Genomic DNA, 17189 nt, shown 5'->3' on the forward strand with positions numbered 1-17189 from the left:
TATCGCTGATTCGAGAATTTATGCCTAGATGGCGCTTGGTTTATTTGGTTGTCGACTGTGGAAGTATTGTTCTAGTTATGATGGCTATTCTTGTATGTTATGGGAAAAAAAAGTTATTATAGATACTTGAAAGGTTATTAGCCTAGTACGATGCGATCAGAATCGTCTTGAGGTCTGTGGATGGATTTGAATTTAAATATGGGCTCTATATCAGGCCGGATGTGTTCATTTCAGCATAACCTCTCCCTATGAAGGAGTATTCAGACGTTGGATGTCATTTCGTCGTCGGTTATTTCATGTAATATTATATTATGGCGTGTGAGTTGCGAAACGGCATGATAATTTTCTTATGTGTTGAGGTTTTGCATAGCGATGGTGTTATATGAGCAGGATGGATCTCGAGATTCAGATCATATATCGCACCTTAGTTTTGCTTGAGTTTTGTAGCGTATGGCGTTGTCGGTCCTTCCAGGGATGATATTATGCAGTGAGCGTGCTTGTGTTCGATATTCGGATATTTTGTAGTAATGAGCATTTTAGCTCGGTAAGTATTTTCTTATAGATCCTTTTTGTGCAGATCGGGTGGCATGCCGCCACGAGTATGTAGTTTGGATCGGGTTGCACGCCACAACGCTATCATGTGCGGATCAGGTTGCATGCCGCAACGGTATCATGTGTGGATCGGGTTGCATGCCGCAACAGTGTGATGTCGAGTACAGTCACCTATATTCTATTTTGTGTGTTTTGTGTCCCGTTTTCTGAGGAAGGTTCATGACACCTTTTTAGTTGTCTAATTAGTCACGTGGGTTGAGTAATCCTTTCCAGAGTTCGTTTTCCTTATGTATCTCAATCGAGTCCGTAGCTTATTAGCTAATTGTGGCGTCATATGAGGCTTTTTGATCATATCTGAGGTGGTTTATTGCCTGAGCAGCTTATACTTGGTGAGACGAGATTATTGAATTTGGAATCAGTGCGATCGGATTATATGGAGTGTAATAAAGAGCAAATACCATTATTTGGTTATAATGAGGCAATGGTTCTTGTCAGAAGGAAAAACTCAATAATTGTTGACTCGGTAGCTGATTATGAATTTCTACACATTTCTTCCATCGTGGACACATTTAAAGAGTTGGAACATGACTTATATGTATCATGAGGTGTGTTGTGAACATCAGATTCGTGAAATTTTGGCTATTGTTATCAGAGGATGTTATTATAGTCATGTGAATGATGCGGTGCATGGTCTAAATTCAGCAAAGGTATGCAATCCTGTATTGGTGCATCGTGTAGTGATTGATATGACATTCAAAGGTTAGAAACAGACATGGTGGAGAATTCTGGATGTTAGAATTGGGCTCTAAGGCTTATTTGCCTAAATAAAGGGGAGAATTTTCATATAGGCTCGAGTTTATGTGCTCAACAGGGTATGGTAGCACGGGTAGGTGCACGAGGTGTTAAACAATAATTTTGGATAACTCCGGAACACTCATTAGCACGTTCGAGGACGAACGTATATTTAAGTGGGAGAGAATGTAACAACCCAACCGGTCGTTTTGACTTTTAGAACCCCGTTACCCTAAATAAAACTTTCCGTATGTGCTTTAAATGATTTATGACTTGTGGGGATGGTTGGTTCGGGATTTGGAAGTGCTTTGGTTGAAATCGGAACACTTGGTTTCTTAAGTTGGCTTTAAAAGGCCAAGTTTGACTTTGGTCAACATTATGAGCAAACAGACTCAGATCAATATTTTGACAGTTTTGGTAGGTCTATATTGTGATTTGGGACTTGGGAGTATGCCCGGAATCAAATTTCGAGGTCACTAGCCCGAGATATGGAATTTTGATGAAAAATTAAAAGGTTTAAGTTCAAATAGTGACTGGATGTCTAATTATATGAAAATGACCCCGGAATAGAATTTTGATGATTCCAACAGCTCCGTATGGTGATTTTGTATTTAGGAGCGTATTCAGAATTTTATTTGAAAGTCCATAGTTAAATTAGGCTTGAAATGGCTAAAAACAAGAATTTAAGTTTGGATGTTTGACCGAGGAGTTGACTTTTGATACCGGAGTCGGAATCCAGTTCTGAAAATTTTCATAGCTCCGTTATGTCATTTATGACTTGTGTGTAAAATTTGAGGTCAATCGGAGTTGATTTGATAGGTTTTGACATCGAATGTAGAAGTTGAAAATTTTAAGTTTCATTAAGCTTGAATGGGAGCATACTTCGTGGTTTTAGCGTCGTTTTATGTGATTTGAGGTTTCAAATAAGTTCGTATGATGTTTTAGCACATGTTGGTATATTTGGTTGAGGTCCTGAGGGCCTCCGGTGAGCTTCGGATGGTTAACGGATCAAAAGTTGAACTTAAAACAGTTGCTGCAATTTTTCCTTTCTGCTGGAAATTCTGGCCCAAAATCGAGGCCCAAAATCGAGCTCACAAGATCGAGGCAGAGGATTGAGGCCGAGGATCGAGGATCGAGACCAAGGATCTAGGTTGTGGATCGAGGCTGTGGATCGAGGCTGAGGATCGAGGTTGTGGATCGAGGCTGAGGATCGAGGCTGAGGACCGAGGTTGTGGATCGAGGCTGTGGATCGAGGCTGTGGATTGAGGTTGTGGATCGAGGTTGTGGATCGAGGTTGTGAATCTAGTCTATGAATCGAGGCTGTGGATCAAGGCCGAGGATCGAGGTCGAGGATCGAAGCTGAGGATCGAGGCTGTGGCTGAGGATCGAGGTTGTGGATCGAGGCTGCCTGGGCAGAATTATAAAAGAGGACATTCGTCCTATTCGTCATTTTTAACAAATTGGAGCTTGAGCAGAGGCGATTTTTGATAGATTTTCAAGGAAAAGACATTGGGGTAAGTGATTCTAACTTGGATTTGGTCTATAAACATAAATATATCATTGTTTTCACTTTTCACCATTTAATTAGTGTTTTGAGTTTGAGATTTGAAATTTTTTTAGAAATCTCATAGAAATAAATTTTTGAGATTTCGGTATCGATTCGGAGTCGGATTTGAGTGAAACTGGTATGGTTGGACTCATAATTGAATGGGTTGTCGGATTTCATAACTTTTGCCGGATTCCGAGATGTGAGCCCCACGGACAAATTTTTAATTAATTTCGGGATTTTTATTAAAAATCTAGTATTTTCTTATAGAATTGATTCCTATAATTTTTAGTGATTGTATCAAATTATTTTCTCTAGATTCGAGCCAAACAGAGTTGGATAATCGTGGAAAAGGCCTTATAGTAGATTAAATTGGAGCAAGACGAGGTAAGTCTCTTGTCTAATCTTGTGAGGGGAAAATTACCCCATATGGATTAAATTGAATAATTATTTCTAATTGTAAGGTCTACGTACGCACGAGGTGACGAGAGTCCGTGCGTAGCTACTATTAATGCTAAAGTCCGGGTAGTTTAGGACTCAAAGCATGAATTACTTGTGTAAATTGTATTCTTTATTAATTAAAATATTTGATGTATATATTGTGAATTGTTATGAAAGGTAGAAAAATATGAAATTTTCATATGTTTAATTTTTTTTGTTTAGATTAATTAATTGTTGAAATAAATTGTTATCATCTCGAATAAATTTTACAATAAATACTCGTATTTCGGAGGTACATAAGAAAATGTCATCATTTCTTGTGGATCGGGCCGAACGCCTCGGCAGGATAGATGCATCTATGGATCGTGCCGCACGTCCCTCGGCAGTGTACACGAAACTCTGGATCGGGTCGTACGACCTCAGCAGAAATCGTGCTTAATAATAATAATAATTACACGATACTTGGACAGTTTATTATAGCTTGTAAAGCTATTTGATAAATTGAAAATTTATTGAAATTGAATTGCAGCTTGTAAAGCTATTTGATAAGTTGAAATTTTTATTGAAATTGAAGGATCTAATTAATAGATTAGAAATTATTGGAATTGAAGGAATTTAATTACTTCTGTTGGTTCAATAAAATTATTGTTAACTCTGTGAATCACGTTGATATAAATATTTCTATTTTCATGATTATTTAATATTATTGACCCATAGTGAGTGTCATAGTCGGCCATCTCGTCTCTACCTCTTCGAGATTAGGCTTGATACTTACTGGGTACACGTTATTTTCGTACTCATACTGCACTTGCTGCACATTTTATTGTGCAGGTACATATATGTATAGCGGCCTTGTGGGCGCAGAGGTATGGTTAATAATTGTGGGGACATAGGTGAGTTGCATTCTATATTACGATCCGCAGCTAACAGAGTCTCCTTCAGAGTTATTATATTTTTCTGTCTAATTTGTATTCTAGACAGATGCTGTATTTTATTTTAAATCCCTAGTAAATGCTCATGCACTTGTGACACCGGGTTTTGGGATGATTATGGGTTGCACTATATTGGAATTGCTTTTAAAGATATTAGTACGTATTTTGTAAATGTCATCTTCTGCTATTTAATTGAGGGGAACAACTAGGACTTCAAAAATATTAAAATAATAATTTATTTAGTATTTATTGTTAGCTTGTTTGACAGTGGTGTGCGACGCCATCACGCCATCACCTACCACCCCCCGAATCCCCACCCTCGTGCTCCCACCACAACCTCACCCCTATAGGAGCAGAGGCGCAAGTCAAGGAATATGGGTGTTAACCGGACAGGCTAGTCCGGGTTAGACACAAAAAACATCAGCCTGCTCGGTTAGTGATCCGGGCTGGATAGTGGGGTGGTGAACCGGGCTGGTAATGTGTTGGGAAATTCCGGGTTAATTAGGGCTCGTCCGAGTTCGGACCAGGCCGGGTTAATTAATATTGTTTTTAGTATATTATATTTTTCTTATTCAATGTTATTGATACTTAAGTGTTTGCAAACTTTTAAGGCTTAGAATTAAACTTTAAACTTATAAACTTGAAATTAAATTTTAAAGTTTTAAATTTGAAATTAAATTTTAAAATTTTAAAATTGAAAGTCAGTGGATACAAAAAATTATTTAATAAGACCAATATGTAAAGATCAAACTCTGAAGGCTTTCGTTTTATATTTTCATTGAATAATAAATAAAACTTTAAATTAATTTGCAAGTTCTATTTTGATTTTTTTTATTTTTGAATTTGCAAATTAAAGTTTACAACAATTATAAAACAATAAGAAAGAGTACATAACATGCTTTGCATCATATTTGTAAGTTCATCCATGTCAACATGAGGTTCTTGGTTTCCGACATTGCTTGAATCAGGACCATCATTATATCTCCAATTTCTTGGTCCTCTGCTTCATCTACCTCTTCACGCCCTTAATTTTTCCGTTCTGATCTTATCCAATCTCTGAAGCATACTAGAATTTTTAAAGCGTTGTTGCCCAATAAATGACGGGTATCTCCTAGTTGCTGCCTTGCTTGGCTAAATGCGCTCTCTGATGCGACTGCTGAAATCAACACATTTAGCACGTCTCGAGCCATAGCCGAAAGAACAGAAAATTGATTTGAGTTGCTCCTCCACCAACCCAGCCATAGAAATTCCTTCGTACGGAACTCTGGTGACTTTTGCAATTAGAATTGGAGTTCATCAATATTCTTGCTACTGGTTTGTTAATGTACTCCTAGTGTAGACCAAATCAAATAATTTTCAACACCATCATTATCCTCCAAAGCACCAGATGCAGATGTTGAAACTGAACTTGAAGGAATATTTGCATCTATAGCAGCAGAAGCATCAACAATGTTAGCATAATAGTTATATAAAGTTTGTAAATATTTGTGTAGATCAGAAATACAAGTTTCAACATTAGGGGTTTCAGTTGGTCCAATATCCATATAAACATATAAAACAGTGATTAATTGACGACAAGTGGCCATTTTGATATAAGGGTTTAAAATAGCACCAATTAGGTAAATAGAGAAAATTGGGTAGAAATATTTCTTAAATTTAACTAGCATAGATTCAACAACAGAAGTATATTCTTCTTTCTTCTTCAAATTATGGAGTGAAAGAGAAATTTCAGCAATATGAACTAAACCATTAGCAATAGTAAGATAACAAGCTCCAGAAAACTTAAGTTCTAGATGTTAACAAACGGTTAGGATCGGTACAATGAGAATTAGCAACTATATGTATTTTATATTTATGACAACATTTTAAGAATAAATAAGTATAATTCCACCTAGTAACTATTTCTTCAGGCGTGAGTCTTGGTTTTAGTCCATAATGTACACATTTTTCCTTAAATGCATTTAATCAAGCATTTCTATTATTTTCTTGAATTACACCAACAACTCTTCTAACTAAAGTGATCTCATCTCTAAATAATTCAAAGCCACTCTTCACAACTAAATTATAAATATGACATGCACGCCTAACATGAAATATTTCAGGAAGTGGTGGGTGTAGATGCAATTTTAATATTGTAATAGCATAATTGTTGTTAGAAGCATTATCAAATGACATACACAAAACTTTTTCTGAAAGGTTGTAAAATATAGCAACTTCATAGATAGTATTACTTATAAATGCACTAGTATGACTTTGATCTTCGTCATATTTAAATGCAATAATATGTTTTTACATACAAAAAGTAACATCTATCCAATGTCATGTAACAGTCAAATAATCATTTCCATTTACAGTACGACCAATATCAGAAGTAAGAGAAACTCCACAAGAAAGATTGGCGAACAAATAACAAATATATGTTTGATATTGTCCAAAAAGCCGAAAGATAACAACTCTACACATACTTCTAGGAATACCTTTAAATAAAGGATTATAAATTCTTTGAATATAAGTAACAAAATATGGTGAAGCAGCAAAACTAAAAGGTAAACAACCTAAAACAATCATTTTAGCTAATTCTTCACGATCTTTCGCAATATCGTATTTATCCATTAAACTGGCAGTACCCGGGTTAAGTTTTTGTTGTCCACCTTCCTCATCAGCACTGCATGAAATAAGGTGGTTATCTATCATGTACCTACGAAGTTGACCCGTTCCCCTTGCTTACCTTCAGTCTCATATTTATAAACTTCCTTACAAATTTGACATCTTATATAATTTTTATCTTTTTCTAGTCTTTCAAAAAAGTTTCTAACAATTACTTCTTAATCTTCGATTCCTCTTAATAGGGAGGGGAGGCCTACCTGTATTAGCACGACCTCCACCCCTAGTATTTTGAGTTTGACTAATATTACCAGTTGTAACTGGTGGTGTTCAAGATTATCACGTGATTGAATATCATCTAAATTATCATCTATACCATAATTTTCTTGACGTTGCTCATAATCTACATTTAAATTTTTATGTGAACTTTCAGAAATATGTGTAAAGCTACTAGAAGAACCAGCACTACCTCTTGATCTTTTAGGAGTTTTACTCTTATTACTACCACCCATATCAGTACACACTTTTTTGGTTGCTCTAAATATATCCATTATCTAAATTAAATTAAGAAATTAAATTAATAATTCTAAATAATAAAATAAAAATATACACCAAAGAAGAGAAAGAGATGGAACGAGTGTACCGGGATTCAGGATGCCGCACTAAATTTGATATCACACTTCAGTTGCTATTTGATGATATTGAATATTGATATCACACTTCACTTGAATACTTGATATTTGATCATTATAATTTTGTAGTGACTAACGTAAATATTTGATGAAACTTGAAATAATAAGTAATTGAAAATTTAAGAGCAATAAGCAATATTATCTAGAATTGAGAGAGAATTATAGTAGTAAGAGAGCATATTGTGAGAAAAAATAAAGAAGAAGGGGGGGCTATTTATAATTTTTAAAAGGTTAAAATTATAATTTATCAATTATTAGGAGTGGGGGCTATTTTCTTAAGGGGTAGGCCGAAATGGCCAAATTTGCAAAAAATGGTTGTTGCCCAACGATCACCTTTGAATTTGACCGTTGGCAACGGTCAAAAAATTTTAAAAATAATAAAATAAATTCCAACGGTAACCGGGATAGACCGAGTTGTAGCCCGGTAAAAGCTCGATAGTGGGTAACCGGGCTAACCAGGTTCCGGCGGGTTCCGGGGCACCAGTTACCAAAATATGTTCGTTCCCGTCCGACTCCCCCCCCCCCCCCCCAAACAACTACCCGTCCCACCCCCTAGCGTACCAGGTTGTTATTGGGCTGGCCCGGCCCGATTAACAGGTATAAGCCAAGCTACGGATTCGATCAAACCCTGTACCTTTTATTCAAACTATGTATTTTTGTATTAAAACAATCATTAAATATATGTAAATATTAAATATAGTATATAGTTATTAGCATTTAAAGTCTATCTTTCAAAATTTCGAAACTCTTAAAGATTGAAATTTTTGTTCCACCCCTGCTCCCCAATAGTATATGCCTAGATTATATATTAATTAATAATACTCTTGCGACAATATATTATGCTTATTTCAAATATCATAAATAAGTAAGAAAACTATTTATTTTCAAGAAAGATATTTTCCTTCATCCCAAACACGCCCTAGTTTCAACTTCAATTTTGTGAAATCATCCTTTGTGGATTATTGCTTTATCGAAGCCTAACATTTTTGACGAATTATGTGAAGTGTTCTAACTTGTAAGTAATCCAGAAAACCAAGCTTTCGAATAGCTACGGGAATTGAATCAAATAGTTACATTGAAGTGTTAACATTTATAACTCGTATTATATTTTATAAACAAAACATGATCAACTGTTCAGTGTGGTCAAGAGAATCAGTTATTGTCTCATTATATGATTTTGAACAACTCTCCCTATGACAACTTTTATCTTAGCTATATTTCCATATTTTGTGAGATTGTCAAAATAATTTGTTAATTACCGATAACTTAAAATGTAAATTTTTTATTGTTAGTTTGTTAAAAATTGTGTTAGTTTGTTAAAAATTATGTCTAGTTTTCTAAAACTAAAATGTCACGAGTCTACTTTAATTAGTACTTTGACCAGAACGTCAACTTTGTCGTGGATTTCGAATCAAATCTCATTACAATACAATAATATATTAAATTAAAGCACATGGCAAAGTATCTATCGATTGATATACTCCTATCAATTTATATATTGTGACGGCTTTATTGAAAGGGAAAAAAAAAGTACTACTCCCAGTAAGATACATAAAATATTACTAAAAAAGGAGAAAACACTGTATATTTCAAAGATCAGAAATCGTCAATATCTGTGGGCACGTTATTTCTCCATTAAATGAAGCTCATTTCCCTTCACCCTCTTCTCTTCTTGCTTTACATGTCCTTTCCTATTAATGTGGAAATATCAACATACCAAAAACTAAATTGCAGAAAGCCAAATTCAAGATTTGAGTTCATCAAAGAGTTACCATGAAGTTTCCTTTTCCATTTACCAGTTGTTTTAGTTCCTCATCTGGTACAATGGATACCAGCCAAATTAACCCATATGGTACGTGACTTCTCAAATTCTTCTCCTGAACTTCTTATCATTTTTTATAGTCTTGATAATATTATTCCTGGAAGTCTTGGAGTAACAGTAAAACTGTATTCGTGTGATCTATAAATCACGGGTTTCGAGTTGTAGAAGCAGCCATTAATGTTTGCATTAGGGTAGCTTGTCTGCATCACATCCTTAGGGTGCGGCCATTACCCTACGCGTGCCTCTCTAATAAGAGAATATGATACGATCCCCACTTTTGGCGCACTTGTTTGATGAGGCTAAGTACAGATCTGCTACGAGCTCCCTGGCTAGCCATCCGTCTAATGAGCCAACTTCTTGACCGGGATATCTTATGTACCGGGCTGTCCTTTTTCCCTATAATTTTATTTCTACTACTTAAGGATATAAATTCTACCAACAGATGGACAAAGAGCTCAGAAGTTCTCAGTGTTCTCTTACAAGGAATTAAAGGCTGCAACTCATGGATTCAGAGCATCAAGTAGAATTGGAGAGGGAGGATTTGGTTCTGTTTACAAGGTGATTTTCTTATCCTAACAAGTTCATTTTGAGAGTTAGTGCTATTGAATTGAAACGGTTTTAAATGAAACGACATGAACAATGAGGATTCATATAGCCGACTCCAACTAGAGTAGTGGAGTTCGGGGAGAGGGGGGTGGCTATTTTTTTCGACTGCATTCGATGCTGATGATCATTTGGTTTTTTTTCTTGAAAAGGGTCGGCTTGAAGATGGAAGCAGTGTGGCTGTAAAGGTTCTATCAATTGAATTAGAAACAATGCGAGGTGAAAGGGAATTTATATCAGAAATAGCTGCATTGTCTGATATTAGACATGAAAATCTTGTCACCCTCAGAGGATATTGTGTGGATGGGACCGACAGACTCTTAGTCTATGAATACATGGAAAATAATAGTCTAACACAATCTCTTCTAGGTAAAATTTCTTTAAACAGTTTAAGTTATATATACCGTCAATGTAAAATATTTAATAGTGTAAAATTTGTTACGCTAATGGTATATATAATTTAAACGCATTCTTTAATATCTCTCTCATTAAATTTTGGAAGAGGCTATAACAACGAGATGGCTTAAATTAATTGTTTGACAAGCAGGGGAAGATCACAACAGAAGTAAATTTACATGGGAACTTAGGAGAGAAATTTCTAAAGGAATAGCAAAGGGACTTTCATATCTACATGAAGAAGTGACTCCCCACATTGTACATAGAGATATTAAGGCCAGCAATATACTTCTTGATCAGAATTTTACACCAAAAATTGCAGATTTTGGTTTATCTAGACTATTTCCTGAGAAAACTTCACACATTACTACCCGAGTTGCCGGAACATTGTAAGTTCAAACCACATTTTGCTCATTTTAGATTCTACATTGGAGTGTTTATTGCTGATCATGTTGTAAATTTCTTGACTTAATTACTTTATGCCTAAAGGGGCTATCTTTCTCCGGAATACGCCATCAGTGGACATTTAACTCGGAAATCAGATGTTTATAGCTTTGGAGTCTTATTGCTAGAAATAGTCAGCGGTTGCCCTGTTATTGCTTTTGACATTGAGAGAGGAGAATATTTCCTAGTTAACAAGGTAATCATATTTAGCTACGTTTAATTTTTATACATCATCAGTGTTAAAGAATACTATACTATCAGGTCATGTAAAAGGTAATTACAAGCAATAAATGAAATTAGAACTTGAAAAATAATACAAGTAACTTTGTATAGCAATAATCTCACGGGTGTACTTATTTCAGGCATGGGAAATGTACAATACTGACAAATTATTAGAGCTAGTAGACCCTGTGTTAAATGGAGAATTTCATGGCGATGAAGCTATCCGATTCTTGAAGATTGGCCTACTTTGTGTGCAAGAAATCGCCAGCCTCCGCCCCAAAATGTCAGCAGTCATAAAGATGTTGAGCAGTACCAATTATATGGAATTAGAGGATGTAAAGATTACTCAACCTGGAATTCTTGCTGATCTGAAAGATGTTAAGATAGGTCAAAAGCAATGTTCTAACAGCTTTTTATCTAATGCTGTAGCTATGGCTAGAAAGTGTTGGTACAAAGTGTATATTTCAAACACACAAACTTGGCCAACATTTTTTGAGAAGATATAAATCAATGAGGCTTTTAAGAGACTTGACGTAACTAGTAAAGTTGTTGCTATGTGCAAGAGCGGTTCAATATAAGTGGGGCCTAAAGCGAAACTTTAAGAAAAGGCCTTAAATATTTTAAATAAATTTCATTTATATTTTATTTGTAAATTTTTTTTCTAGATTTTGAAATGAGTAATTAATATCTTATAATTGATTTCTTCAATAAATATTTTTTCAATGATAATAAAGCTAACCCATTTATTTTTCTTGAAATAATGTTGATCTTATATAAGATTTTGAATAGTTTCACTTTTGAAAAGAACACTCTCTTACTAATACTTTAATAAGAGTGCCTTTTTGAGATTGTGATTGTATTAAAGTTTCAAATTTTTTTTGAGTTTCTAACATGACTCATATTTTCTAGACAACAAGTTTTAAAGTACAGCCTGTTATAAACTAGGATGGAAGGAATATGCAATTCATATTAATAAATGTACTTTTTTGTTTGACACAATATAAAAATGCTTACGAAAAAAGAAAAGAAAAAGCATTAGTATGAATATGAATTAGGAAGATAAGATTAGAAGGGAACTTGTATTGCCAATAAATCAAATTTTTATATGCATTTCATTACAGTAAGCTTTCACTTGCTCTCATTTTCTTTGAGCTTTTTTTGGGGAGGGTCAACATGAATTATGAAGTTTACAAATTCTTTTTACCTTTTTTTCTCTAAAAATTTCAATATTTTCTAAATATTTTTAAACCATAAAGCTAACTATAAGAAATTTTGGGGCCCCTAGAATTTGGGGGCCTCAAGCCAATGCTTTACTTTTTGGCTTCAAACCGGCCCTCGTTATGTGACCAGGAGGTCACACGTTCGAGCCGTAGAAATAGCATCTTGCAGAAATACAGGATAACACTGTATACAATACATCATTATGGTGTGGCCCTTTCATGTGACTCCACGCAAGAACTTAGTGCACCGAGCTCACTTTTCAGGCTACGAAGAGACTGAAATGAAAATGCTCTGAACAAATGTAGCTTAGAATAGGTCTTTCTTCCGACTTCTTTCTTTTTTAGCCTTTATTTGAATGTTTAGTTCCATAAGCTGCAGATATTATCCTTGGGTAACAAACAAGGATAACAATTTTTAGGATTTGAGGGGCCAAATAAATTTTGTCTTCGATTATAATTTTTTCTAACACTATTTAAATATTTTTAACTGTAAAACAGTTGTGATATTTAATGTTCTTCTTTATGGCGTCAGAAAAGATGTAAATATTATCTGAAGGCTTAATATATATTTCTCCCCCTCTCCATTAAAAACCGATCAAATTTGGTTTGGGTTTGGTTTTAATCGAAAAAATCGAATCAAACCGACTATAGAAGTAGCTATTTAAATTTATTATTATACCCATATATGTGTATATTTTTATATAAAGTTTCTAAAATTTTATGGTACATATTAGTTGTTTGTATTTTTAGTCTAATTTTTTACTATTATAATAATCTAATTCTTTGCATTTACATTCTAGTTTGATTGGTAGTTTTCTTTTACTAAGTACAAGAATTTATTTCATGTTAAAAATAATCGATTTTTAATTGACTACTTAAATTATTCATCACTAGTATTTGATTCAATTATCATCAATATATCTTGATAAATGATAGATTTCTCAAAAAGCAATTAGTTTGATAGTGTTACGTTGAAAATGTAATCGCCGAAATATGTGTTTAGTAGTATATGTCTCATATATTAAGAAAAAATCGATAAATAACCGAAAAACCGACAAAAAAACGACGAAAGCCAAATCGATAAAAACTGACTTAATTGGCTTGATTTGATTCCAATATTTGAAGAACCGACTTACTTGGTTTGATTTTTTTAGGGAAACAAATATCCAAACCGAACCATAAACGCCACTTTCGTAAAATATGGGTCTGAGACCCTTACACAAGCGCGTGTAGAACAAGAAAACAGAAAGCACGTGAAAGGTTATTCTTGTCCAAACCCTCTTATTTATAGTAGAATACAAAGAAGCCCTTGCTCAATCCAGTATTATTATTGAATGAAGACAGAATAAGGAAATTTACAAGGGAAAGGAAACAAAAGTAGGAAATGCAACCAAACAAGAAGAAAAGCATTAAAATCACAATGTTTGGCACATTTAAAATTAAGTGCCAAACCACAAAGCACAATTTAAAGAGGCCATCTCCACCAATACCACTATACAATTTTGACCATTTAATATTTATTCCATCTCCTTAAATAGCTCTAACTGCTGAATCATATAATTAGGCATTGCTCCTGAATGAGCCAAGTGCTTTGACTGCTCCAGCTCTCAAAATATATTGGTGATATAATGCAGCAATTGCAGCACCAATTAAAGGTCCAACCCAGAAAATCCACTGTCATATTAAAAAGGCAATATTATAAGTTACCAATGTATATTTTGGATAAAAATAATAAAAACCAAAGGATGTGCAATTCCTTGTTAAAGTAAAATTATATTGCTTACTTGGTCATCCCAGGCTTTGTCTTTGCCATATATGACTGCAGCTCCAAAACTTCTAGCTGGATTAATACCAGTTCCAGTGATTGGGATTGTGGCCAAGTGAACCATGAATACAGCAAATCCAATTGGAAGTGGTGCCAATACCTTAATTCAATTACAAATATTGACTTCTTCAACTTAAGTTACCAAAAAGAAGCATTAAAAATAGGATTTAACTTGCATACATTGACCATGTAAATAACTGTCAATGTAATTTAACCTGTTGTAACAAATTGTCTGTCTTATTCTTTAAAAAAATAATTGGCTCCACTTATTACGAGCAATAGAAGGAGGCCTTGGCATAACTGGTAAAGTTGTTGTCATATGACTAGAAGGTCACGGGTTCAAGCAGTAGAAATAGTCTTTTGCAGAAATGCAGAGTTCAAACAGTAGAAACAGTCTTTTGCAGAAATACAGGGTAAGGTTGCGTACAATAGACCCTTGTAGTCCGACCCTTCCCCGCACCCGCGCATAGCGGAGCTTAGTGCATCAGGCTGCCTTTTTTTTGAATTACGAGCAGTCACGGGCGGCCCTTCCCTAAAGCAGTACCTGCTTTAGGCCCCATATTTATGAGGGGCCCATTTTTTTTTACAACTAATCGGCTATATATAAGTTTAAAAAAATATTTTGTCAGGTGAAAATGCTTGATTTCTTTCTTTAACAAATATAGAGAAGAAAGATTTGTAACTGCTATGATTTCTACGATTTAAAATGAATATCGAACCCGAATTTCGTAAAAAACTTATGGTATATTGGAAGAAACAATTTGACGAGAATATTGATAATGAAATCTCAAAATCACTCTAAGAATCCTTTAGAGTTGATTACCTTTTATACAAGGCTATTTTTGTTTTTACTTCAAAAGAGATTTGAACAATTCGAAGCACATGAAAATATTTTTGGTTTTCTATTTAGCGGTAAAAAACTGAGATCACTAGATGAAAATTTGATAAAAACATGCCTTGCACACAACTTTGTTAAATCTGATCCTATCTAGTAGTTGACATCCCCAACTACATAGTCCATTATCTACACGAAATGATATTAGATACAAGCACTAAACAGACATGGGTACAAGTAGAAGTTTTTCAAAAGTAAAATTGATAAAATCTTATCTAAGATCAATGTCTCAAGAGAGGTTAAATTAATTAGTTATATTGTCAATTGGGAAATATTTATTAGAAAAAATTGATTATAAGAAAATTATTAATAACTTTGCATCTAAAAAAAGCTAGAAAGTAGATTTTAAATAAAAAAATATTTTTTGTAAAAAAGTTGCCCCTTATAAAGTTTGGCTTTAGGCCACAAAATTCATCAGGCCGCCCCTGTGAACAGTCACTTGTAATTATCTTTTAGATGACTAGATAGTATAAAAATTTCTTTACGCCCATGTATATAAGTTAATTCAAGAAACTATAGGCAAAATGTTAAGTAGATTAGTAGATGTAGTGTTGCAAAATTTTACTTACAGGAACATGGGAGTCTCTGGCATTTCTCTTGGGGTCAGTGGCAGAGAAGACAGTATAAACAAGGACAAAAGTGCCAATGATTTCAGCAGCTAATCCAGTGCCAGTGCTGTAGCCTGTTGCAAGCTCATTGGCACCACCACCATATCTAACATAATAAGACTTCTGAAATGCCTTCACCAAACCACAACCACAAATGGCTCCTAAGCACTGTGCTATCATATACATTACTGCTCTGGCCAATGAGATTTTTCTAGCCAAGAACAGCCCAAATGTCACAGCTGGGTTAATATGTCCTCCTGCATACACAAAATGAAAACCCCCCATCAATCTCTTGAACTGAACCTTTTCCAAAACCATTTTTTGTTAAAGTATTATTGAAGACATAATTAAGTAAATAAAAATATTTAATCCATGAAAACTTAAGTTGTTACATTAGATCGTCAATCAATTCAACGTAGTTCGGGGCAGGTAAGACCTCTTAGATTCAAGTCTCACCGCCACTTACAAAGGCAGATGCAGAATACTAGTACCAGGTTCATCTGATGAAGCATAAATTTAAGTGTAAATATACACTAAAATTATAATAAATACTAGTAGATATAAACTCATAACTTTGAAAATTCAATGGGTTTAATGCTAAAAATTTTAAAGGTTAGGACCTATAAAGCTTAAACCAACCATATCAAAAAGATTTTTCATGTATTTGACCCATGAAAAAGAATCGGACATACACATGAAAAGGCATGTTAAAGACAAAATTAAGCAAATAGGAAGTGTAATGTATATAGCCGCTATTTTAGATGAGACAGTAACAGAAATTACGTACCAGAAATACCAGCAGTGCAGTAAACAAGAACGAAAATCATGCCACCAAAGGCCCAAGCAATGCCAAGAATGCCAACACCACCACATTCATCACCATTATGTTTAGTGTCACTTTGGCTCTTGTAGCCAATCACAGTGAGGACAGTGATGTAGAGAAATAAGAGAGTGGCAATAAATTCAGCAATAATGGCTCTATAAAATGACCATTTTCCAAGTTCCTCTGCATCAATTAGTGGTGCTGGAGGTGGATCTTGGTAGTCCTTATTAGGGGCGTACTGATCAGTGCCATATTCAATATCCTTGGCCATTAATCCTGCACTCTGTCTCTGTATTAGGCTCACCAAAAGAAGATTATGCTAATCTTGAATAATGTTGGTTTTGAGAGCTTTTATTTAGATAGAAATATGTAAAATTGATTGAGGTGGAGTTGCTGGAGAGTGAGGAAAATTTATATAGAGGGTTTGGACTTGAGTGGAGCATTAATTTAACTCATTTCCTGCCGACCCATTTTACCTTTTGTTTTTTGTATTTATATTCTCTTCACTTTCATGGTGAACATACCCCACTTCTAGCCAGGAGCCGAGCTAGAATATTTGTTACGGATTTGGATTGAATTCACTTAGTTTTTGTCCACATTTTGTATTTATCTTTAATAATTCATTGAGTATATATGAATTATTAATTAAGAACTCAATAACTTAAAAGTACTAGAATTCTCGTAAGCTCCAAATTTTCGCTTTGCCTCATCCTCTAGCTACAGGGTCTTGAGGGCGAGAATCATTGGCGGAGCCACATTGAAGCAAGGGGTG

General features: G+C 34.6%; 2 protein-coding genes across 2 annotated transcripts; one reads left to right on the top strand and one right to left on the bottom strand.

Annotated features, from left to right (window-relative positions):
- Nucleotides 1–9187: 9187 nt before the first annotated feature.
- LOC104107753 (putative serine/threonine-protein kinase) lies at nucleotides 9188–11571 on the top strand. The gene is made up of 6 exons (XM_009616634.4): nucleotides 9188–9411; nucleotides 9824–9939; nucleotides 10137–10353; nucleotides 10532–10769; nucleotides 10870–11020; nucleotides 11187–11571. Exons 1-6 carry the CDS (start codon nucleotides 9333–9335, stop codon nucleotides 11550–11552), a joined length of 1167 nt encoding a protein of 388 aa, XP_009614929.1. The 5' UTR covers nucleotides 9188–9332; the 3' UTR covers nucleotides 11553–11571.
- A 2004-nt stretch (nucleotides 11572–13575) lies between these two features.
- On the bottom strand, nucleotides 13576–16809 carry LOC104107754 (aquaporin PIP2-1-like). The gene is made up of 4 exons (XM_009616636.4): nucleotides 16382–16809; nucleotides 15556–15851; nucleotides 14051–14191; nucleotides 13576–13940 (listed from the first exon to the last, which is right to left on the bottom strand). Exons 1-4 carry the CDS (start codon nucleotides 16686–16688, stop codon nucleotides 13827–13829), a joined length of 858 nt encoding a protein of 285 aa, XP_009614931.1. The 5' UTR covers nucleotides 16689–16809; the 3' UTR covers nucleotides 13576–13826.
- Between the last annotated feature and the right edge of the window lie 380 nt (nucleotides 16810–17189).

This window comes from Nicotiana tomentosiformis, chromosome 2 (assembly GCF_000390325.3).
Source record: "Nicotiana tomentosiformis chromosome 2, ASM39032v3, whole genome shotgun sequence".
Lineage (NCBI taxonomy): Eukaryota > Viridiplantae > Streptophyta > Magnoliopsida > Solanales > Solanaceae > Nicotiana > Nicotiana tomentosiformis.